This window comes from Carettochelys insculpta, chromosome 1 (assembly GCF_033958435.1).
Source record: "Carettochelys insculpta isolate YL-2023 chromosome 1, ASM3395843v1, whole genome shotgun sequence".
Classification (NCBI taxonomy): Eukaryota; Metazoa; Chordata; order Testudines; family Carettochelyidae; genus Carettochelys; species Carettochelys insculpta.
The window spans coordinates 52190437-52214418 of record NC_134137.1 but is presented as its reverse complement, the minus strand read 5'-3'; the positions used below and the strand labels follow the sequence as shown (position 1 = coordinate 52214418).

Below are 23982 nucleotides of genomic sequence, written 5' to 3'. Positions count from 1 at the left end.
GACTGACTATGAAGTCAATGCTGCTGCTGGAAGTAAGGGTAGCAATACCACATCCCCCATATAATAAACTGGCAACCACACACCCACAACTCCTCTTTGAGTTAGGACCCCTACAATTACCACACTGTGACATTTCATATTTAAATCTCTGAAATCATGAAATTTACCATTGAAAAAATTCTATGATTTCAAAATGGACTGTGAATTTGGCAGGGCCCTAATCACCACCCAGGATTCCAGTATAAATGTGCCCTTACATGGTTCAGTACATGATTGATAGATGTAATCAGTTGTCAAATACATCATATAACTGCTCATCTTGTCCTAGATTGAGGTATAGAGATAAAGTTCTGGAAATGGTCAAACTCCGTGAACTGGTGCATTATATATAAAAAGAAACCAGAGTATCAGCTAAACTAATCATTGTAAGGCTGTGTCTGCACTACAGCCAAATTTTGAAAGGATGTCTTTCAAAAGCAAACATCAAAAAACGGCCATTCGAAATTTAGCATCCACACATCCCAACGGGGAATGAAGATTCAACCCACCCTTTCGAACTTCCTTCACTGCACTTTTGATAGAGAGCGTCTACACATCCGAGAGCGCTCTTTTGAAAGAACGGGGGCAGGAAGTGTCATGGGCAGGGTCACATGGCAGACGAGCCTTTCTGGCATCACCACTCGCTGCCCTTTTAAAGTTCCCCCTCCCACCCCAAGCCTCGGCCTGTACGTGCCGAGGGCCAGCAACCTGTCCCCAGGCATGCAGGGAGAGTGAGCAGAGGAGGCACCCTGGGCCCCCATGGACCCCTAGCAGCTCCCTCACCCCATTGATGCTGTGGCCAGTGCACTGGCCGTGGTTCTGGCCACAATGCGCCAGTGGCTCCAGGTGGCCACCCAGCTAGCCACCCTTCTGGAGGCCATCCCTAGGGTGCAATGTCCTGACCTGGTCCCCCAGGTCATCTGCCGCATATGGCGCTTCCCCACGAGCAGCGACTGGTGGGACCAGCTGATGCTGGAGGACTGGAGCGATGACCGGTGGCTACAGAACTTCCGGATGACCAAGGGGACATTCCTGGAGTTGTGCCACTGGCTTGCCCCAGTCTTCCACCACCGGAACACCCGCATGAGGCTGGCGATCCCGCTCCAGGAGAGGGGGCCATTGTCCTGTGGAAACTGGCCACCCCCAGACAGCCACTGAGCTGTTGGCCACCAGTTCGGGGTGGGCAGGGCCACCATTGGGGCCGTCCTCGTGGTCAGATCACACCCACACCACAACTGGGGAACAGAGAGCTGGGGGCGCCCCAGCAAGGGGTACTGTTGGGGCATACCCCACTGGGGACAGGGGCGGGGACTGGTGGGACATCCCTAGCTGGGACCGGGGGATGAGGGAGACGGGTGTGCATGTCACACCCCAGGCCACACTCATGAGTGTGCCCCCGCTGCCCTGCAGCTCATCTGGGCCATCAACAAGGTGCGGGGTTGCAGCCGCCTCCTGGCTGGCCCTGGCCAGCAACATGAGGGCCATCTGAATGAGGTCAGCTGGAGCAGGTGGGTCAGGACCAGGACAGCGAGGTTGGGCATTGCTGCGGTGTGGGCAGCGTCCCCCACCTCCTTCCCCCACCCTGGATGCACCTGTGGATGGCCAAGTGGTGGGCCCAAGCAGGGATGGCATGGGGTCTGGGTGGCTCCCCCTCGCCCACAATGGTGGGGCTGGTCTGTCTGCTGGACACAGGAGCTGTGGAGACAGAAGGGGAGGTGGGAAGGGGGCCATGCTGCAACAAACCTTGCTGCCAACTCTGCTCACATATCTATACCAGCGATATCATCACAGGACCTAACATCAACCGCACCATCAGGGGCTCCTTTACCTGCACATCTACTAATATAATATATGCCATCATGTGCCAGCAATGCGCCACTGTAATTTATATTGGCCAAATTGAACAGTCTCTATGTAAAAGAATAAATGGACATAAATCAGACATCAGGAACGGTAATGCACAGAAACCTCTGGGAGAACACTTCAATCTGCCTGGACACTCAGTAACAGATTTAGAAGTAGCAGTCCAAAAACAAAGAAATTTCAAAAATCAAATGGAGAGAGAAATCTCTGAGCTGCAATTCATTTCTGAATTTGACTCCATCAATCAAGGATTGAACAGAGACTGGGAGTGGTTGGCCCATTACAAAAGCAGTTTCTCTGCTCTTGATGTTCTCACTCCACATTAGAACTGACAATGGGCCACAATCCTGCTGGAAAAGTATAACTAGTGGGGTTCTGCAGGGGTCTGTTTTAGGACTGGTTCTGTTCAATATATTCATTAACGATTTAGATATTGACATAGAAAGTACACTTATTAAGTTTGCAGATAATACCAAGCTGGGAGGGGTTGCAACTGCTTTGGAGGATAGGGTCATAATTCAAAAGGATCTGGATAAACTGGAGAAATGGGCTGAGGTAAACAGGATGAAGTTTAATAAGGACAAATGCAAAGTGCTCCACTTAGGAAGGAACAATCAGTGTCACACATACAGAATGGGAAAGGACTGCCTAGGAATGAGTACAGCAGAAAGGGACGTAGGGGTTATAGTGGACCACAAGCTAAATATGAGTCAACACTGTGATGCTGTTGCAAAAAAAGCAAACATGATTCTAGGATGCATTAACAGGTGTGTTGTGAACAAGACACGAGAAGTCATTCTCCTGCTCTACTCTGCGCTGGTTAGGCCTCAGCTGGAGTATTGTGTCCAGTTCTGGGCACCGCAGTTCAGGAAGGATGTGGAGAAATTGGAGAGGGTCCAGGGGAGAGCAACGAGAATGATCAAAGGTCTCGAGAACAAGACCCATGAAGAAAGGCTGAAAGAATTGGGCTTGTTTAGTTTGGAAAAGAGAAGATTGAGGGGGGACATGATAGCAGTTTTCAGGTATCTAAAAGGGTGTCATAAGGCAGAGGGAGGGAACTTGTTCTTTCTTGCCTCTGAGGATAGAACAAGAGGCAATGGACTTGCAGCAGGGGAGGTTCAGGTTGGACATTAGGAAAAAGTTCCTAACTGTCAGGGTGATCAAACACTGGAACAAATTGCCAAGGGAGGTGGTGGAATCTCCATCACTGGAGATATTTAAGAAGAGGTTAGATAGATGGCTTTCAGGGATGGTCTAGAAAGTGCTTGGTCCTGCCATGAGGACAGGGGGCTGGACTCGATGGCCTCTTGGGGTCCCTTCCAGTCCTACTCTTCTATGAGTCTATGATTCTATGACTATAAGGTGCCACAGGACTTCTTGTTGTTTCTGTCTCAGACTCTGTGCTTGCAAGAGGGGAAGAACTGCCTTTACAGGCACCCAGCAGGTGGGGTGAGATTGTCCCAGGTTATTAGGTGGGGCATAAGCCAGTCTGGTTACATTATTGATGGAATCCCCTGGTCCTTCTTGCAGTCACCTGCCATTAATAGAAGGGTTACATAAGTAAAATGAGAAGAAGTCCTGTGGCACCTTATAGGCTAACAGATATTTTGGAGCATGTGTCCGTGGGCAGACACCCGCTTCATCTGATATAAGTAAAATGGTGTTAAATGTTTAAAGCTAAAGTGCTTTCCCCCATAAACAAGTTACTTATTGCATTTGTAGAACACAGCCCTTTAGAAGCTTCCAAGCCAACCATTTCAATGAGAGTGAAAGTGGTAGAGACAGCTGCTTTCTGGGAATTCCATTAGCAAAACAGCTCAGCACCCTGTTTCTCCCTCTCTCTCTCTCTCTCTCTCTCTCTCTCTCTCTCTCTTTCCCCTCACAGCAAGCAATCTCTCCTCCTCTCAGGGGAACTATAAATAGAGCTCTCTTCACCCTGCATGCCTGTTATCAGACAGAGTTGAAAGCTTAAGCATTCGTATGGTAGCATCTTTAAAAGGGAGAGTTTTGTCTGTTTGCCTGTGTTGCTGTCTCGCCAAACCATCCCTTGATACTGACTCGTATGGACATGTTATACACTTTGTTAGCAGGGAATTAAACCCACTAATAGAGCAGGCAATGGTAAATATGCATTCCTGAGACTGTGTTCATAGCTATTAGCTTGCAATGTAGGCTCAGTCGTGTTCCTGCCCTTTACTGGGAGTTTGCTATTGACAAATCAAGTACTCTAGGAAGACCACACAACAAACTGCTTTCATCTTTCTAGATTGCTTTATTAAAAACAAAGACAAAACAACCTCAGTGATCATGGCGTCTTGTGTATACCAATACACCTTCACACTCTTGCAATTTATTCTTCTTTGGCAACTTATTTTGTATAAATGAAAATCAGTCTCCAGCTGCAGTCATGAACTGTGGGGGTGGGAAAGTGAGGGAGGTTGGTTCCCATGGACTGCAATAAACACTGTGCATGTGAAGTATTGCAAGACTGAGCTCTGGGTCCTACAGCTGAATTAAATTAAGCCACAATGTGTTTTTGGATGAAAAATGAATATTCAGTGACACCAAAATGTACTGAAAATTCATTTCAATTTTCCTTTTTTTTTTTGTTTAAAAATTTCCAAAAATGCTGATGAATTTTGTTTCAGTAGTTTGAAATGAAACAGGTCAATTTGTTTCTGTTCAAAATTACTTTTCATTTTAAGATTGTCTTCAGTTTTATTTCTTTTACATTTAAAAAAGTAAAAAATGTGCTTGAAATCAAAATGGAATATTTTGCTCAACCTGCAATGATTTTGGGGGTGTGTTTTTCTCTTTTTTAGTCTGAAGTATTAATTGCAATTTTTTATCCTTCTTAGAGCACACTGACTGTTCACAATACATCATTTTACTGTAGGAAAAAGGTGAAATCAAATGACAAAGCCCATAGAGCCTTAGATTTACAGCAATCTACAAGGATGTGTAGGTTCATCTTTTAAACCACAGTATTATAGCTGTTTCTGGATATTGATCAGTAAAGGACACTGAATCACATTAGGTGTGAAGAATTAAGGGATGAGTAACAGTGGAGAGATGGTGTTGGTTATAGTTTTTATATGTACTTCAAAATCACTTCCAAAAAAGAGGACCAGATAGTAGTTGAGGATCCCAGCAACAGACATAAGGAACAGGAAGCATATGATGCGTTTTCCGAAGATGTAACCAGGAGTGCTGGGGGAAAAAGAGAGAGAGAGAGAGAAGTAATATACCAAGATGTATCATGTTGTTTGAAAAATGATCCTCCTTCAGACCAGCTGAAACAGATCTCAGATGCATGGGACAAATTTCTCATTGACTTGCACCCTTTCAACCCCTTTAATTTCAGCAGAGATGCACAAGTGTAAATCAGGTCAGGTCCACCCTGTTCAATTCCTGCTTCGCACTACAGGGCGCTCCATTGAGGAAATGTGTCTTAGCCATTATAGGTACTTGTCACTGATCCTACTTGAAATCTAATTCAATTATCTTATATTTTAATAGTGCACAAGAAGGGTGCCAAGATGGAAACATGTAGCACCCCAAACTTGTATAAAGAGCTCCAGGGAGTACTTACCTTTGTGTCCTCTCTCCCAGATAGCCGACAAAGTATTTTTGCCTTACAAACAAGTACATTAATCCAGCGAAGGCAGCGGCCGCTGAAAGGACAATAAGACAGCACGTGTTACAAGCTGCCAGTAGGGTTCCCAACTCCGACTGAAGACTGGTTTTCCCCCACATGGCAGAATCTCATTTTCTTAAAAATAGCCTATTAGACTGTCCAGGGCTGATTCCAGTGGTCACCAGGAGAAATGATGGCACGTCTGGGAGATCAGGCCAATCCTGGAAGGCTGGCAACCCTAGCTGCCATCCAAGTCTCCCCCATCGGCCTCGTTACGAAGAGTGGTCCCCCCCGCTGTTCATGCTGGATGGGCAAACAGGGGCGAGCCTGTATTCTGAGAAAAGGTGCTGGGGCCCAGAAAGTAAAGGTAGTAAAGTCTGTGGAGAATTGCACAATGTTTCCCACCACCTTTAGCAGAAAACACTGCGGGCCAAGTTCCACTCTCAATTACGCCCATTAAAAGCCATAGGAGCGCTCCAGCATGAGGCCCAGTCCTGGATCCGCTCAGAGCCACGTTTTGCTCTTCGGTGAGTGCTGCACTGCATGCTCTGTGGTGTACAGTCTGCTTTCCTCAGAGGGCAGGGGAGCAGGTCACTGCACTACCACAGCAGCCAGCCAGGCATGATGCTGTGCTCCAAAGTTCAGTTTTCAGCACAAGAGAGGCTTTCCTTGCGTAAGGCCAACAGACCCAGGTTACCAGCCTCAAGGATAGAACCTGTGAGCGTAGGGGCTAAAGCCCTGCACTATACCACATGAGCTAAAGGCCAGCTGGATCTCAACCACGGCTGTAGAGCAGAGACTTCACTCATCTGAGATGAGGGCTCAGTGCCTCTGGGTACTACACTTGTGTTTTCATGAACCAACAGGCCAAGCCCCTACAGTAGCCATGAGACTTCTGCTACCCACAAACAATGACTTAACCCCTGGCTCAGCAAGGCACTCGAGTGCACGCCGAACTTTGGACATATGAATATTTGCTCTGAATTTAGTGGGGCTTCTACTCCCAAACACCCCAACACACTGGGTACCACTGTTTCCCTGCAGCAGTCTGACAGCACTAAGCTTCTCTGGCAGTGTTCTTCCATGAGGTTTGAATGGATTGGCTACTTGGGGCCCTGTGCTTTGAACGTGTATGCCAAAAATAACCTTGCTTCCTGTATGAACTTTCACTGATTCCACCACCTGGGAACTGGATGGTTTTCTTCTCCTGGCTGATAGATTTGCGACCCAGCTTCCTGACCAGTCTGGGCCCAATTTAACTGTGATCCATCCCTGTCCATAATGTAATTCACAGGAAAGGGAACAGCTAATACAACAGTAACAGAGAGAAAGCTGTGCTAGTCTATATACTATCAAAACAAAAAAAGCAGCAAAGTAGCATGTTAAAGACTAACAAAATAATTTATTAGGTGATGAACTTTCGTGGGACAGAGCCACTTCTTCAGACCATAGCGATACCAGAACAGACTCAATATTTAAGGCACAGAGAACGAAAAATAGTAATCAAGATTGACAAATCAGAAAAAAAAGAATTCTTGACCCCTCCCCTCTACTCTCTGATTTGCTCACCTTGATAATTTCTTTTTTTCTGATTTATCAACCTTGATCACTATTTTTGGTTCACTATGCCTCAAATATTGAGTCCGTTCTGGTATCGCTATGGTCTGAAGAAGTGGGTCTGTCCCACAAAAGCTCGTCACCTAATAAATTATTTTGTTAGTTTTTAAAGTGCTACTTGACTGCTTTTTTGTTTAGCTAATACATCAGCAATTCAAGGCTGCAGGCCTTTCCTCTCTGCACTCCTGCAAAGCAACCTCTGTCTGCCCCGGCTGAAGCCTGGGGAGGGGAGGGATCAGGTCACGCTTTTTAAGAGACAATATTAAGCTGAAGCTAAGAAGACTCACAAATTACGTATGTTTATATCTCAAGAGAGAGTTGACACATGTATTACCTTGGCTACAAAGAAGCCCAGCACACCAAAGCACAACCAGAAACGTTGGGTATGCATCTCTGCAGTTTTGGCTAGGGAGGAATTAACAAAGGGGAGTTAAAAACCATACTGAAGACATGAAAAATATCCTTCTGCATCAGAAACACAAGAACCAATTTGCACACGGAGAATCTGGAGATTTATCTCCCTCTTACCTTGGGACAGCAAGGGGTGGTATCCACCCACCATATCAGAAACCGACAGCAGTGCAAAATGGATGGTGTGTGTAAAATCCATCTCCCGCACTGCCATGATTAATCAGGTAAATTCCCGACACACTGTATCAGCTTGGGCATCTCTTGTAGCCCCAGTCCTCATTAATCGGATTATTCACACTCAGAACTCAGTAAGGCAAAAGAGAAGATGGGAATCACAGCAAAAACGAGGCTCTGCTTGTCATTTTTGGTACAGCTTAGTAAAAAGGAATTAGTTATCTCACTTTTTTCATAAAGGGAATATTACTATAGAGGGAAGTATTCCCTTATACGGGACCTGGGGCACACACCTACACAGGGAGCTGTTTTATGTATGGTGAAGTACAGCGCATGTTGCCAGTGTTTAACAAATAATTATTTTATTTTATTGTGTGGTCATGAAATTCCCCTTTCGAAAGACAATCACAAGTGACCAAAAGAGCAAAGCAGCTCTGGTCAGGGACCCCATGGACCAGAATTGTGTTCCCAGCTTTGCTACTGATCCACCTTTGACCAGTTCACCCCCTACACCTCAGTCTTGCCTTATTACAAGTGTAGACTCTTTGTGGCAGGGACTCTGAACCAGGTTCAGCTTAATATTGGAGCCCTGAGACACAACTCTAAAATAAACAATAGTGATTACATAGGGTTACCATGTAGAAAGAAGGACACCCCGTGAGGGAGTGTATCTGCATCAGTATCTATCAACTTGTGCTGTATTAGTGTGTTAATAGCGCATTAATACAGTGCGACTTGGTAGATACTGATCCAGATATCCTCCCTCGCAGGGGTGTCCTCTTTTTGAAAGATCAAATATGGTAACCCTACATTACAAAGCACCAGGGCCTGATTCAATGCCAATAAGAGCCTTCCCACTGATTTCAGTGGACTTTGGATCAAGTCACAAGCAACAGCAAAGTTCTTGGTCTCCGCCCTGCCCCCCCAAGTGATTCGTGTACTCACTTGGCAGTGAAGATGCGCTCAAAGGCAGAAGATCCAGTCCGCTGGAAACTCTTGCCATTATAGTTCTTGCTTTCGTGCTCCACTTTGTTTGCAAAAAAGGCTGTTAAATAAAGGCAGGGTTTGTTCTGAGGGTTAATCTGGACACTTTGTGCAGGTGCAGTATGACAGGCTGTATTCCTCACTTGAGACCAGACGGGCATGCTGGTGTAAGCAGGAGCAGAACCTGGGCCAATACCTTCTCACCTAAGATTAACCTGGCACTTTAGTTCATAAGTGTGATGACACCTGGTCTCTTCAGAAGTGCCTAGAAGTTTTTCTGTTGTGGCTGGGGGAACTGGGGCGGGGGTTCACTTCTGTGCTCACAAAAGAAAAAGGAGGGTTGCTATTTTGTTTCCACATCATCCAGCTCCGCATTCAAACCTCCCCAAGTTACCCTTCACACTCCCGGCATAGTCTGGAAAGCCCAACACTCCCCTCCCATTGGAGGAGAAGTCACATTTTACAGCGATCTGAGGGAATCCATCTCCTCGCCAGTGATGCACCAGAGAGGGCAGGTTTTGGCCCTTTATCTCATTGGCACCCATGTGGGATTAGTAGTCATAGCACTGTCTGAAGGCTGTTTGGGTTAATAGCTCACAGACCTTCAACTATACAGATTGTTCCAGAATCCCTACACTAGAACCATATGTAGCTTCTAGACATATCAGGTGTCTACCTACTGGAAAAGCCCACTTTCCATGGGGAGCAAAGCCCCAACTGGCTTTTCAATGCTGACACTTCTATTGCGTGGGAGAGCACCCACTACTGCACTTTGACATGAGTCAGAAAAGTAGTTCAGCAATGACAAATGGATGTTGTGTTGTACTAGGGTGACAATATTTCCTTAGTCCAAATATGGGACACCTGGACATGGGGCAGCTTCCCAGCTGCAGATGTCAAGCAAGTGCAGCTCCCCACCAGCCCCACACCTTGGGGTGCTGGGAATGGGGCTGTTGCCCTGCAGAACTTCCTCAAAGCACAGGAAAGGGGGGTTACTGTCCCGCAGAGGACCACCCCGGCTGCCCCATGCACTGGGATGCAGGAAACGGGGCTACTGCCCCACAGGGGATCTCCCTGGCCGCCCCATGCCTTGGGGTGCCAGGAATGGGGCAGCAGCCATACCAGATCATCTCCTGGATTCCCTGTGCTGTAGGGAGCTGGGAACTGGGAGGCAGCTGCTGCCCCACACAAATATGGGGCAATTAGCCCTTTTGTTAAAATAAATTGGGATACCTTCCCGGAGCCTGAAATATGGGGCTGTCCTGGCCAAAATGGGATGGATGGTCAGCGTATGTTATACCCAAAAGGTGCTGCTGGACTGCCAGCTGGGGTCTGAAATGGAATCACAGACTTCTTAAAACAAATGAGTGTGCTCACACCTCTTCCTCGGTGCCCAACCACAGGAGCATCTGAAATCCCGCAGAAGTGCACAATAGCTGGACACAAAGAAGGATGCTAGGTCTGGGTGGCACTAATGCAGGCTCCCAGCTGAGAATGAAGCGATGTGGGCTGGAAAGCTGAAACACTTGGAAGAAGTGGCCCAGATATTGTCTCCATCAAAGGAATGCAGCTCCTCTTCCTTAAAGTGGTGGGAAGATTCAGGGTCCTGGCCAACAACATGCTAAGTATTCGTAAGGAACCAAACTGAGCACCTCTAGAGCTTAGTGCATGAACCACTATGGCTTGAGCTAAAACACAGCAATCTATCAGCGACGGCTGTAGAGGAGGCTCTTTTGTTTTCTCTGTAAGTGGTCTAGTGCCTCTACGTGGGACACTGTAGCCAGACAGAACCCCACCCTTTTCTCTACTCCATCTTGTCTCTCCTGGGTGCTTCAGAGCACCAAAGGGTTAAAAGAAGCAGTTCAGCCCTGGAATGCCTGAGCGCAGTCTTGAAGCTCCAGAGCAAAAGACAATGGGCTAATAAACAGCCGGGCCTTGGACTGCCCTTGGTTAAGTACCATCAGTTGATTCACCTACACAAACATCCCAGACGGAGGAAAAATCTCTGGCCCATACAGCAAGAATGCCCTAAAATTATCTCCACCCCACAGGTGTGAATCAGCCCTGTGAGAACCAGTGTCTTGAGACGAGTTAATTCAATTGGCACCCTTTTAGATAAGGAAGAAGCAAGCGTATGTGACCCAATGGGTATAAAGTAAGGGTCCGGCAGCCCCTCTAATTGAGTTCCAATTCCCTCTTCCTGCCGGTCAGGAGGGTCATTGCCTCCTGAGGTCCTCGTTATTTATTGCTTCTTCCAGAGGGATTGAGTGAAACACTGGCCACGCCACGTTGGTAATGCAGGGGTGAGAATAAGACCTGTTAAGTGTATTGCTTTCCTTTTGCTCATTCAATAATAGATCTATGAATTGTTACATGCTAGCTATTGACAACTAAAGAACAATCTTTGTAACAATTTGTAATCTTTGTAACAAAGTATAAATCTTGTAAGTTTGCAACAAAGTGTATATCTTGTAATCTTCTGACCATAAGAGTTGTCTCCTTAGTCAATAAATAAGTAATTGGTTAAGCTGTAACCTGACTCTCCCTGTTACTGTGCAAGCCCAACACAAAACAAAGAACCCAGCTGCTTTTCAGCTGTAATTAGCCTGGTGATTGGTAAGAGAGAGCACTGAGAGCTGAGCGTTGAGTCTTGCTGCCTCCACAGGACAGACTCTCTGGGGCACCTGTCAACCACCCCTGGCTGCCCGCTGTGAAGGGACTTTCTCGTCCTAGCAGTAAAGACTCGGGTGTGGGAAGCTCTCAGTGCAACCGTTGGGGCACCCGTCAGCCTGCCCGGGCTGCCTGCTGCGAAGGGACTTTTCCTGTCCGAGCAGTTAAAGACTCGGGTGTTAGGACCTTGGGGCATCCATCAGCCTGCCCAGACTGCCCGCTGCGAAGGGGCTGTCTGTCCTAGCAGTTAAAGACTCAGATGAAAATAAGGGCGTAGGTGGTATCTTACCCGACCATCGGCTAACAGACAGTGAACCACAACCAGTAGCTGAGTGGGATACGCGTTGACATCTAGGTAGCCTCTGTTTCTGAGAATGCCTTCCTTCCCCTCCTGCTTGCTGGAAAATGTCACCCCTTCCTTGCGACCCTGCCACACTGGTCTGCGTATTGGTTGTCTCCAGGCTGGATTGCTGTAACTCACCACACATGAAGATGAATATGAAGACAATGTGTAGGCTCCAGTTGATCCAAATGTGGCTGCTCCCACTTCATATCTCAGGTCCCTGTGAGCACATCAGGCCTATGCCCCATTTGTCTATTGGTTCCAGTCAGCTTCCAGTGACAGTTTCAGGTTGTGGTCCCAGTTTTCAAAGCGGTTTCTGGATCGAGCCTCGGGCACATCAAACAATGAATTTAAATCTTGAACCATTGGGACGGATACACCCTCCTGGGACAGTGCAGCTCTCAAAGCCCAGCATGCAGCATTGGACAGCTGGGTACAACGCTCTCTCTTTTAAGAGGATTAATCTTGAAACACACAGGGGAGATCAGATGAGTCCAGGCTCGGACCATCTACAGGAAATGCTGCAAAACGTCTCTTTCCACCACAAGTCAGACTCACAATACAAACGCGCTTCGCAGCATTTTAACCCCCTAAATGATTTCCAAGTGCCTATTTCCAACTCCCACTACCCCTCTCGCAACAAGGTGTAGCAGGAATGTGGCTCCACCCGGCTGCCGTACAGCTCCTGCTGCCCTGGCACCTGCAGCCCGGCATGGCCATGGAGGTCCAGCACGGTTCTGGAGGCCCAGTGCAGCACTTGCATGGCTTCGGCAGCCTGGTGCACACCTAGTTGGAGTGGCCCTTGCAGGGCAAGGTCACTACTTCACCGGCATTCACTTGGGGGGATGGCTGGAGGTACCTGACTCTGGGGAAGGGGGCGGACGCTGAACTGGGTGGGCCGGGGTTGCCTGTTTCTGGGGGAGGGCATTGATTTAGAGCTGGGAGAGGGGCTGTGGGTACCTGGTTCTAGGGTTGCCTGGCTCTGGGAGTGTCTGATTCCAGGTGAGAGGGGCAGGGCATTCATTTAGAGCAGGGAGGGCTGGGGCTGTGGAAGGGGTGAAGCCTGGGGGCAGAGCAGACCCTGCTGCAGGGGCAGTTAAGCTGCCCAGGAAGGGGATTCAGGTGCTGATGCGGGGGGCTTGGCTCGGGCCCTGCCAGCAGGGGAGAGTTAAGCAGAAAAAGCAAACATCATTTGGGGATGTATTAGCAAAAGTATTGTAAGAGATGAGAAACAATTCTCCTGCTCCAATCCATGCTGATTAGGCCTCATCTGGAATATTGTGTGCAGCTTTGGGTGCCGCCTTCCAGGAAAGATGTGGAAAAAGTCCAGAGAAGAGCAACAAAAATGACTGAAAGTTTAGCAAACACGACCTGTGAGGGAAGCTTGTTTATTTGGTTTGGAGAAGAGAAGACTGAAGCAGGGGCATATGTAAAAGGGTTTTACAAAGAGGAGGAAGAAAAATTGTTCGTCTTAATGCCTGAGGACAGAACAAGAAGCAGTGGGGTTAAATTCCAGCAAGGGAGGGTTAGGATGGACATTAGGAAAAACTCCCTGTCAAGGTGGTTAACAATTTGGATAAATTGCCTAGGGAGATTGTGGAATTTTTAATTTAGACAAACACCTGTCAGGGATGGTCTAAATAATACTTAATCTTGCCATGAGTGCAGAGACTGAACTACATGACCTCTCAAGGTCTCTTTCAATCTGGCAACACCCCCCAGCTACTTCCGGTGAACTGACTTGTTTTTTTCTCTGGTGATGTTCACATCTCCGCATTAACTGCTGATTGATAGGCCATTTCCACCCTGACTGAATAGACCTTGTTAGCTCTGGCCCTCCCCTTTACTGAGACTCCCTCTTTAAATCCTCCTCTGAAATCCACCCCCCTCATGCATCTGATGAAGTGGGTCTTTGTCAATGAAAGCTTCTGCTCCAAAATATCTGTTAGTCTATAAGGTGCCTTCTTGTTGCTTTTGAAAATACAGGCTAACTCGGCTACCCCTCTGATACTTTTCAATCCTATGAGTCTTTGATTCTATGTATGTTACTAATGCTGCTCAGGGAAACAGGATTTTGTGTATATTTCTGTGCTAAACTGGTATCTCCTCCAACTGGAACCCCACAAACTTGCCTAAGAACTTTGATGAACCAGAGAATTAACCCAAATTCTCACATTGGTATTGCTTGTTTTTTAATCTCCTATTCCTGTAAGTTATTTTTTTTACTATATGTGTCATCACTCTCACTATGGGGCAGCCAGTCCAGGTTCAAAACTCACTCTAGATTTGGTGGGAAGAGGAAAGTTTACAGCTTTGCCCTTACACTGCCCTTGACTAGTGGCAGACAACTGCCACAGAACACAGAGATGGGACCCCTGGGAATTACACAGGAGGGCTGCGTGGAGAGTGCCCTGTGTGCTGAGTGTGTGCTGATAACAGCTGAACACGTTCCAAGGAATCCTAGTTCCCAATGGGTGGCCTAGCAGGTAAATACGGGGCAGTGCTAGTTCCGGGTATGAAATGCAAATTCTGCTCACCTTACCCCTTTTATGATCATTGCTTTTGTGTTATATGTGCACACACAGGTTCCTGCTATGTCTCCTCTGTGGAGCGAAGGGGGCGCAGAGGGAACCTCAGCTGCAGAGAGCTACTGCGCGAATAGGTGACATCTACAGGGTGCACATGAATGTGCCCCCGCCTCCGTGCCAGCCCCTCCACGCACTCACCATCAATGCTGCGTTGCTTCTGTAGAGTGCTGGAGTGGCTCGACACACCGCCCCGCTGGCGTGGTGCGGCTCACTTGCGCTGGTCTCTGACTGTGCCACTTTCAGGGAGGGAGGAACCTGCCCCCACACTCATTGGGAGAAGTGCACTGATTCCGCAGGAAGAGGGGAGTAGGGGTGGAGCAGAGTGAAGGGGTGGAGCAGAGTGAGGGGCTGGAGCAAGGGTGGGGAGAGGGCGGGGCATGGATGGAGCAAAAGTGGGAGGGGCACAGGGCAGGACATGGGTGGGGAGAGGGAGGAGCAGGGGCATGTGGCTGGTCATCAGACTAATGCCCTCCTTCATTTTCCCTAATACCCTCTCTCCCTCTTGTAATGCAAATCCAGCAGTGGCGTTATCCATCTCCCCGCTGCACAGACCTCGATGGGAGCAACATAGATCTCAGAATCCCTGCACTAGTCAACACCACTGCTCAGACAGCTCTATGGGGTCTGCCAAGACATGGCCACAGCACCCATCAAGCAGTTCCAACTTGCACCAGGAGCCAAATTAAATTCTGCTGCCCTAGGAGCAGAGGAGGGGAAAGGCTTTCCAACCACCTGTGCCCATCTTGCCTCCCAGCCTCTTTTACACTGGCTTCTGTGCCAAGCACTGTTCTTGTCCGATCTAATGATTTGGGTCCGTAACCTGATGTAGAGATTTCAATGCTGTATCAAATGTGCATGGGGCGGAATGGGAACAGACAAGTTTTTGGACGGGTTAAGTGAAGGAACTGTAGAGAAAAGTGTAGGTCTTCGTGCTATTTCTCCCCAAACAGCTCTGGTGACAGGCGGAAACACGCCAGGGCACATCTATGAATGGGTGCGCCTTGCTAGCCAACATCCATCAGGGATTGTGAAAGCACAGCTGTGATTGATGGTGATTACATATCTGACAAGCAGCAACGCGTCATCCAGTGCCGAACAAACGAGAGTGAGGCACCGACCCTGCGCCAAAATCATCTGTTCCTGCCCTCACATAGTGCCTTCATCTGAAGGCAGAATTTGAGTATAAACCACAAACACATTTCTTGTGTGTGAGAGATAAGAGCTCTGTGCAGGAGGCCACGCACCACTGCTGCCCTGCTGCATTTTCACTCTGAATGTTGTAGCTCTGCTGGTGCTCCACACCCATCCTCCCAGCACTGCCATAGACAGTAGCCCCAAAACAATCTGCCCCTTCCACAGGAGTTGAGTTCCTAAAACTGCATGTGGTGTCTGACCCAAAGCCCATTGGACACCTGGTCGTCCTCCTACTGATGTCAGAGCACTTTGGATCAGGCCCATAATGAGGATGACAGGTATCCAGCTCTGAGGCTGTCTCCTCACAATTCTTCTTGGACTTGAGGCAACATAAACGAAATCATTTTTAAAACAGTCACTCATCTCCGTGTACCCTGGGTCGCGCTTTCCGAGTAGGAAACCACATATGTATCAGACGGCAGCACCAGGTACAAAGTTCGCAGAAAAAAACCACTTTGCCTAAGGAACCTTCGAAGAAACCAAGCTAAATAGACAGAATAAAATAAACTTTGAAATACCAAATACCACTGATGAAGTCGTTTGTAATATTCTCATCCATGAAGGGGTTAAAACCAATAAACTGAAAGGCTGAAGAATGAATTTCAGGAAAATAAGATAGCTAGTTAACCTGAAAAAAAATGAGCAGGCCAGAATCTTTGCAAGTAAAATTCAGTATAGTACCACTGATTACACTCATTTAGACCGGCTGAGTCTGATCCACATTTCATGTCAGTCACTCAGCTCCTCAATCTCTTTCACCTCTAAAGCCAGATCTCTGCTGTAGGACATGTTCACTGAGGCACAGACAGTGGCTGCTAGCCCTGACATATATTTAACAAGTGTACTGGAAGAAACCTAAGATTAGTATCGTGTCTCTGCTAATATAGCCAGCAACTGGAACAAAAAATGGTGGGCTAAAAAGGGAAGGGGCTCCAAGAACTTCTGAAGCCAAGTTTGTTCAAACATGCAGAGACATATCAACACACAGAGCCCTGCACCACAGGAGTTAAAATGTATTCAGAGAGGTCAGTTTACATTTCATATTCAATGCATACTTGTTACTAAGAATTCTCCACCCTCTCTCTCAGCTCCCTCTGACCCTCACGCAAAGGTACGTTTTCCTTACCATTCTGGAGAACACTGAGAAGGCTGACTATTGCTAGCAGGACAACGCTTCCCAGCACTTCATGGTCCATTTTTGCAGCTGGCTTGTCAGAGTGGACTATGCAGCCTCTTCAGCAGAGCTGCCCCACAAACACAAGAAGAGGAAGTGACGGCTTATCTTATCTTACATCATGAAACATTTCCCATGGCTTCACAGCACACCACCACAGCTCCTCTTGTTTAGAAATGTGTCAGTGCAGCATGGCTGCAGCACAGACCTCAGAAGCCCTTTGGCTGCCTTGCTGTCCACGTAGGGATTGAACGTATCTGCAGACATTAGCCATGCGCGCACGGATCCATGGAGATAAATACTGCAAAGAGACATCTGTGCCTCCTAAAGGCTGGGTAGTCACGATACGTAAAGGGCATCTGTTTGGCTAGCAGTGACAACGCTAGAAAATCCAGAAGAACGAGATGGAACTGTAGGTTGCAAGAAATCAGCTGAGCGTTGCCATACCAGTGTCTGCAGGTGTCCCAGTGCCACAAGAGATAATAGGAGCAAAACTGTATTATTAATAGTCATCAGGCCAATGACTTCCTTCACTTTCCCTAATGCCCCCTCTCCCTGTCTGAATGCAAATCCAGCTGTGGTGTTATCCATCTCCCCATGGCACAGACCTTAATGGGAGCAACATAGACCTCAGAATCCTAAAGCAAGAGCAAGCTGGGTTTTTTCTTTTCCATTGACATGCCCACCCAGAAGGGAGAAAGGTGTGGCAACGGTGTGAGACAGGAGCCACAGTTGCTCTCAGAAAGGGACTCCCGTATCCGAAGAAATAGCCCACACAATGGACACTTAAGTAAATATGCAATAGGGTGAATATTCTGTGTCACTGTCTAAGAGGCAGGAGCCATGTTTCAGACTTGCACTGGCTGCCTCTTTGTGTGAAGAGAACCACATAACTGACGGGACAGCCAATTATTTAAGAGTGGGTAAAAAGAGAGAAGATGTAGAGCTGTGCCGTAAATGTGGTGATTGTGAACAGAAACACACAGCTTTTGCTAGAGTCTACAGCCATTGCCATGTTAAACAGCCCACAGACAGCCATGGAAGTGGTAGCAGCTGCAAGACCAGACCTCTGATTTGTACAACGCGTCTTGGCAGGACCCCACTCAGGCTGAAGGTAACTGCTACCAACATGAAAACAAAAAGCAGTCAAGTAGCACTTCAAAGACTAGCAAAATAATTTATTAGGTGAGCTTTTGTGGGACAGACCCACTTCTTCAGACCATAGCCAGACCAGAACAGACTCAGTATTTAAGGCACAGAGAACCAAAAACAGTAATCAAGGAGGACAAATCAGAAAAACAGGATCAAGGTGAGCAAATCAGAGAGTGGAGGTGGCGGGGGAAGGTCAATAATTAGATTAAGCCAAGTATGTAGATGAACCCCAATAGTGACTATAGGAGTTCGTCTGCACACTTGGCGTAATCTAACTCTTGACCTTCCCCCGCCACCTCCACTCTCTGATTTGCTCACCTTGATCCTGTTTTTCTGATTTGTCCTCCTTGATTACTGTTTTTGGTTCTCTGTGCCTTAAATACTGAGTCTGTTCTGGTCTGGCTACGGTCTGAAGAAGTGGGTCTGTCCCACGAAAGCTCACCTAATAAACTATTTTGCTAGTCTTTAAAGTGCTACTTGACTGCTTTTTTGTTCTGATAGTATATAGACTAGCACGGCTCCCTCTCAATTGCTACCAACATGGTCATCAGCTGCAGTTTTATTGTTGCTGTAGGAGCACATTACCCCCCTGCTTTAAAACAAATGTCAGAAAAGCACAGTCTGTGGCATAGGAAGCCTCTGAAAAGCTTCTGAGAGATTCTGTTAGATTAATTTGAACCCCTGCCCTGAAGTGCCAGCCTGGAAAGGCAGCTGTGATGTAAGCAACAGTGTCTGTAATGATTCTGATTTCTTTCAATTAACACCCCTGTTGTCATGGGACTCAATTTCTTAACAATGTTCACCTAAGTAGGGATTTAACACTAATGCAGACATGACTTTCAAATGGATTCATGCCAGCGATAAATCTAATTTAGTTCTGTTTCTCTGTTGATCTAAATTCTTATATAATCCTCCTAAACAGGAGCCAAGGTTCCTGCATGGTCGAAGCCATTGATTACCTTTTTGGGCACGACACTGCTGTGAACCAGCTCCCCATGAAAACATGGATCAGGGCTGATCTGTACTACACAGGTCAACATAAGGCAGCTGATGTCGACCTATGTCAGCATCTACACTACCACCTTCCTCCCCCTGATGTAAGCGCCCACCATGCTGGCATAATAATTCCACCTGCATGAGAGGCATCAGGCTCACTTCTGTGTAGTTAGGGCAGCACAGTGCCTGTGTCAGCTCTGCATTGCTTACATGGGCTTTCACGTCAGTCTCAAGCAGGAGCTTCTGACTTGGGGGGAGGGGTGAGAAGCCTTAGTGCCCCTCCCCCCCGAGCCGGCTAGCCTTGCCAATTTCACGACTCGGGATTGGCCTTGCAAGGGGCTGATAATCCAGGTGATTGGACCCCACTCCACAGTGGCAAGAAGCTCTGAGAAGCTTTTCCCAGCTACAAGTGGGGAAAAGGGGGCAAGAAACCCCATGGCAGCTGGGCTCCCAGTAGGAAGCTGCTAGTGAAGCTGAGAGATCAGATGCTGGGTGATGCACCACCGCAGTGATTACTGCTGTGTCCATAAGGCCACCTTCTTATAGTTCTGTTTAGGTTCAGTGTGCAGCCTTGTCTTCAGATCAGTTTGCTCTCCTCTGACAGTAGACTTATTGGCTCCAAAGTCTAGCAGTGTGCTTTTATCTGGACTAGTTATTCCAATGCAAAGTATGATCAGGCACATCAACAGTTCCCTTCATACAAAACACCACAGACAGCACCAGAATGGTCAGGTATGCAAATGATCAGCTCTTCTCTGGTTCTTGCAGCCAGAGCTGTGGTAAAGAGGGAACAGAAGTACGGTACCCAGCCTAAGGCAGTCACGCCACCTCTGTGACCAGCACTTCTGTACCTCTTTATAGAGGTGTTGCTGAGGCCTATTGATGTTTGCGTCCCAGTTTTCCATGACAACAGCCCCATTAACCACCCTGTGCAGTAAAGCCCTCCAGAATGTTCACTGGTCCCTGGCATGCATTGCTCCCCTCAGGGTCAATCAGGAGGACCATTTGTCTTGGTTTCAAGCTCAAAAGGGGCCTCAAATTTAGATACTTTGGGTGCTATCCCTGTTGAACTATGGGATGAGTGTTTGAATGGGCTCGTCATGCTTCATAACAGCTGTGACACTGCACAAAAGCTAGATTTTCCCTCAGTTAGTAGTGTTTGCACAGAAAAAGGTTATAAAAGCCTTTGTTAGATTAAAAAAATCAAATTATGTCTCACTCTTCTTTTTGGCGCCTTATTTTGTTTTCATGTGTTGTCATTTTTTATTTTTATTTTGGCTTGGGGCCTCAAAAGGCTGGAAGGGGGCCAGGCTGCTCTGAACCCTTATGTGGTTATCAGACACATTTCCTGGAAACCTGCAGAGGAGGTGCAGTGGAGTTGGAGCTATGCAGAAGGAGTGGATCTTGCCAAGGCACGGGCCACTGTCCCAGGACCTGGTCAATGGGGAGCATTTTACCTCAGCAGGGAATTATTTGTGCAACCCTGACCTAGGCCACTTACATAGAGTCTCTACAGCTACGGCTGAGAGGGAGTTGGCTTTTAGAAGAAACTGTAGAGAGACCTGTGTAACTATCCACAGGCAGACTCAAACCTGAGGCCTTTAGAGCTTAGTGCAGGCACCTTGCCACTGTAGAAGGCACTTACTTTTTCCTCTGTGAAGCAATCTAGGTACCCCTACGTGGGACAGTTAATCACACAGGCTATGTCAACACTACAAAATAACTTCCAAGTTACTTACTTTGAAGTACAACTTCAAAGTAGAGTGTCTACACACAAAAAGCACCCTGCCTTACTTTTAAGTAGGCTCCCTCTATTTGGAAGTACAGCATCTACACAGCAACAACCCCTACTCTGAAGTGAGGGCTAAGATATGATGCAGGCAGGGGTTGCCTGGCCAGCAAGCCTTTCCGGGCTTGTAGCCAGCCACTCCCTTAAAGGACCCCTCCCAACACCTCCTACCCTATAATAATAATATATGGAGATTCACATCTCACAGAGCTGGAAGGGACCGCAGGAAGTCATTGAGTCCAGTCCCCTGCCTTCTTGGCAGGGCTAAGCATCATCCCTCCCCAGCTCCCATTTGCCCCAGATCCCTAAATTGCCTCCTCAAGGATTGAGCTCACAATACTGGATTTAGCAAGCCAATGCTCAAATCACTGAGCTATCCCTCCTCCTGCTTGCTGGGTGGCCCCTCCTCCCCCATGGTGGATGTGTGTCCCCATCCTGGCTTACCTCCATCAGGACTGCCCCGACGGTGGCCTTCCCCCGCCCAAACTGATGTCTGATGGAGCAGTGGCTGTTCCAGTGGGCAATGGCTACTCTCTTATGCAGGGGGAGTGCGGGCTGCATCCTGGTGTCCCAGGGCTGGAGGGCTGGGGCGAGCCAGTGGCACAGCTCCTCGAATATCTGCTGGGTCATCCTGAGGTTTTGCAGCCACCAGTTGTTGTAAAGGGACTTTGAAGTTGCCCAGGCACTTGGAAGTACCGGCGGGTGAGCGGTGCCTACATGCAAGCCAGTACTTCGAAGTTGCCGTGGTGGAGAATTAGCTTAATGAAGTGCTGCATATGCACCATAGCACTTCATTAATAATCTCCTGACACCCTACTTACCATGGTCCCTTCAAAGTAGGGAGGTAGTGTAGACACAACCACTGGGTGCGTCTACACTAGGAACTAACTTTGAAGTTAACTTTGAAGTTAGGCACTACATCAAAGTAGCCAGCAGAGAGTCTACACACATTTCCCTTTACTTCGAAGTTAGCTTTAAAGTAGGGAGCCCATCTTCAAAGTCCTTACTCCATTCCTGGAAATGCAGTAGTGCCCTACTTTGAAGTTTAACTTTGAAGTAGGGTGTGTCTAGACACTAAACGTCAAAGTCGCTTGCTTCGAAGTTGTACTCAAAGTAAGCAACTTCAAAGTTATTTTTGCAGTGTAGACACAGCCATTGGCCGCGTCTACACGTGCACGCTACTTCGAAGTAGTGGCGCCAACTTCGAAATAGCGCCCATCACGGCTACACGTGTTGGGCGCTATTTCGAAGTTGAAATCGACGTTAGGCGGCGAGACGTCGAAGTCGCTAACCCCATGAGGGGATGGGAATAGCGCCCTACTTCGAAGTTGAACGTTGAAGTAGGGCACGTGTAGCCGATCCACGTCCCGCCACATCAAAATAGCGGGGTCCGCCATGGCGGCCATCAGCTGAGGGGTTGAGAGACGCTCTCTCTCCAGCCCCTGCGGGGCTCTATGGTCACTGTGTGCAGCAGCCCTTAGCCCAGGGCTTCTGGCTGCTGCTGCAGCAGCTGGGGATCCATGCTGCATGCACAGGGTCTGCAACCAGTTGTCGGCTCTGTGGATCTTGCATTGTTTAGTGCAACTGTGTCTGGGAGGGGCCCTTTAAGGGAGCAGCTTGCTGTTGAGTCCGCCCTGTGACCCTGTCTGCAGCTGTTCCTGGCACCCTTATTTCGATGTGTGCTACTTTGGTGTGTAGACGTTCCCTCGCAGCACCTATTTCGATGTGGTGCTGCCCAACGTCGAAGATGAACGTCGATGTTGCCAGCCCTGGAGGATGTGTAGACGTTATTCATTGAAATAGCCTATTTCGATGTAGCGTGCAAGTGTAGACGTAGCCATTGTGTGCATACATTACACATGAATATTAATGATTAGTGAATTGTTAGTTTTCCAGTTACATGGTACCCATTAGATACAGATTATCATACCAGTGCATTGAGATGCCCCGGACTGTATCGGCCAGTTGAACGGTATTATCTGATACCAGTTAGTCCCTTGCCCTCTGGCACTGGGACATTCTTAAGGTCACAGTAAGGTAAGGAGTTGTGAGCTGGAGGAGGCATGGGCTCTGGAAGTGTCAGGCTAGTGATGGTGGGGATGAGTTAAGTGCCCAGGGGAAGTCAGGCTGGAATTTCTATGCAAAATAACACAAGGGACAAAGATCATGGCGAGACCATGATGCTATGCTTTGGCTCTTAGTGATAATTCTTGTGCTACTACTCATGCTGCTGCCTGCTGGGGGTCTAGGACTGGGATTAGTTATTATCAGGTACGGAGTTTTCTCTCCATCTGCTTTAAAACTGTACCTCTCTTTAGTTTTGTCCCTTCCCTAATGGATTCCTTCCCCCATCCCATTTCTGGAGGGTGCACAAGGAAAAGCGTGTGGAGAGCTGGGGAGAGGTATGGAGGTGGGAAGGTGTTTCCCTTGCCTTCCCCTTACCTTCATTCAAAGTCGTTCAGGGATGAGCGGGAACATGTTCAGTTGCAGATCAGCGAGAGAGAAGTAGAGTGACCATCTTTAAGCGCTCCTGGCTGGCAATAGAGCAGTCTGAGGGGCACAGGCACTAGAGCTGGGAACCAGGCACAACTTTCGGACTAAGAAATGAGGTAATCATTGTTTACATACCATAGATTGATCGCCTCTCTCAGAAGAAGGGGCCAAATAAAATGGAAAAGCTGTTGAAGTAAATGTGACTTTTAGATTTCCAGTTGCATCCCATATCACCCGGAGCACTCCTCAGATCATCTTCCTTTTAAGGTCAGGCAAAGTGGTTCTGTTCATAGCAGCCAGTGATGGTAAGGCTGGGAGGTGAAGTTATTGAACTGGGAGGGGCTGAGTTTGAAATACTGCTGCTTTTCCTTGTACTCATTATTAGAAACATCATGTCGATTTGTGGTGATGCCCGTTGAAAGGTAAAAACTGTGGTAGGAAGCCTTGTGTCACATCAAGCCACAGTTGCTTTGAAGTGTATTGTTCTGCGTGACTTAATCTGTGAATTTCTGATTGGTTCTTTATTTAGGTGTTAGAGGTTTGGCTATTGAATAGCATAGCACTGGCCGAAAACTCAAATACTAGTTTTCCAGTTACTCTATAAGCAGAGTCCATTTGGAGGCTCTTCATGGTAAGACCACAATAATTTAGCACATCTTGTTAACTTGCTTTAAACCTGTGCTGTTGAAACAGTGGGTCAGGCCCTCAAGACAGGTTGCCACCTCTTTGAATGCGGTTGCCAGGGCTGGCTGAGACTTGCTGGAACATGGGGATGAAGCTCACACCATCCCCTGTTCATGGCTGCCAAAGCTTCAGCCCTGAGCAGCAGGGCTCAGGTTTCAGGCCCCCTGCCCAGTT

At 47.8% G+C, this 23982-nt stretch overlaps 1 protein-coding gene across 1 annotated transcript; it reads right to left on the bottom strand.

The window, feature by feature from the left end:
• Positions 1–4163: 4163 nt before the first annotated feature.
• ALOX5AP (arachidonate 5-lipoxygenase activating protein) lies at positions 4164–16751 on the bottom strand. Its single transcript, XM_074982292.1, has 5 exons — positions 16647–16751; positions 8687–8786; positions 7491–7561; positions 5495–5576; positions 4164–5112 (listed from the first exon to the last, which is right to left on the bottom strand). The coding sequence occupies exons 1-5, from the start codon at positions 16714–16716 to the stop codon at positions 4950–4952; spliced, it is 486 nt and encodes a 161-aa protein (XP_074838393.1). The 5' UTR covers positions 16717–16751; the 3' UTR covers positions 4164–4949.
• Positions 16752–23982: the final 7231 nt, after the last annotated feature.

Bases quoted from the DNA above. Each gene is read 5' to 3' on its own strand.
- ALOX5AP (XM_074982292.1), bottom strand. From the start codon at position 16,716: ATGGACCATGAAGTGCTGGGAAGCGTTGTCCTGCTAGCAATAGTCAGC. The intron at 8,787-16,646 runs GTAAGGAAAACG...TTTATTTAACAG, and splicing joins TCTCAGTGTTCTCCAGAATG to CCTTTTTTGCAAACAAAGTG. The intron at 5,577-7,490 runs GTAATACATGTG...TTGTCCTTTCAG, and splicing joins TGGGCTTCTTTGTAGCCAAG to CGGCCGCTGCCTTCGCTGGA.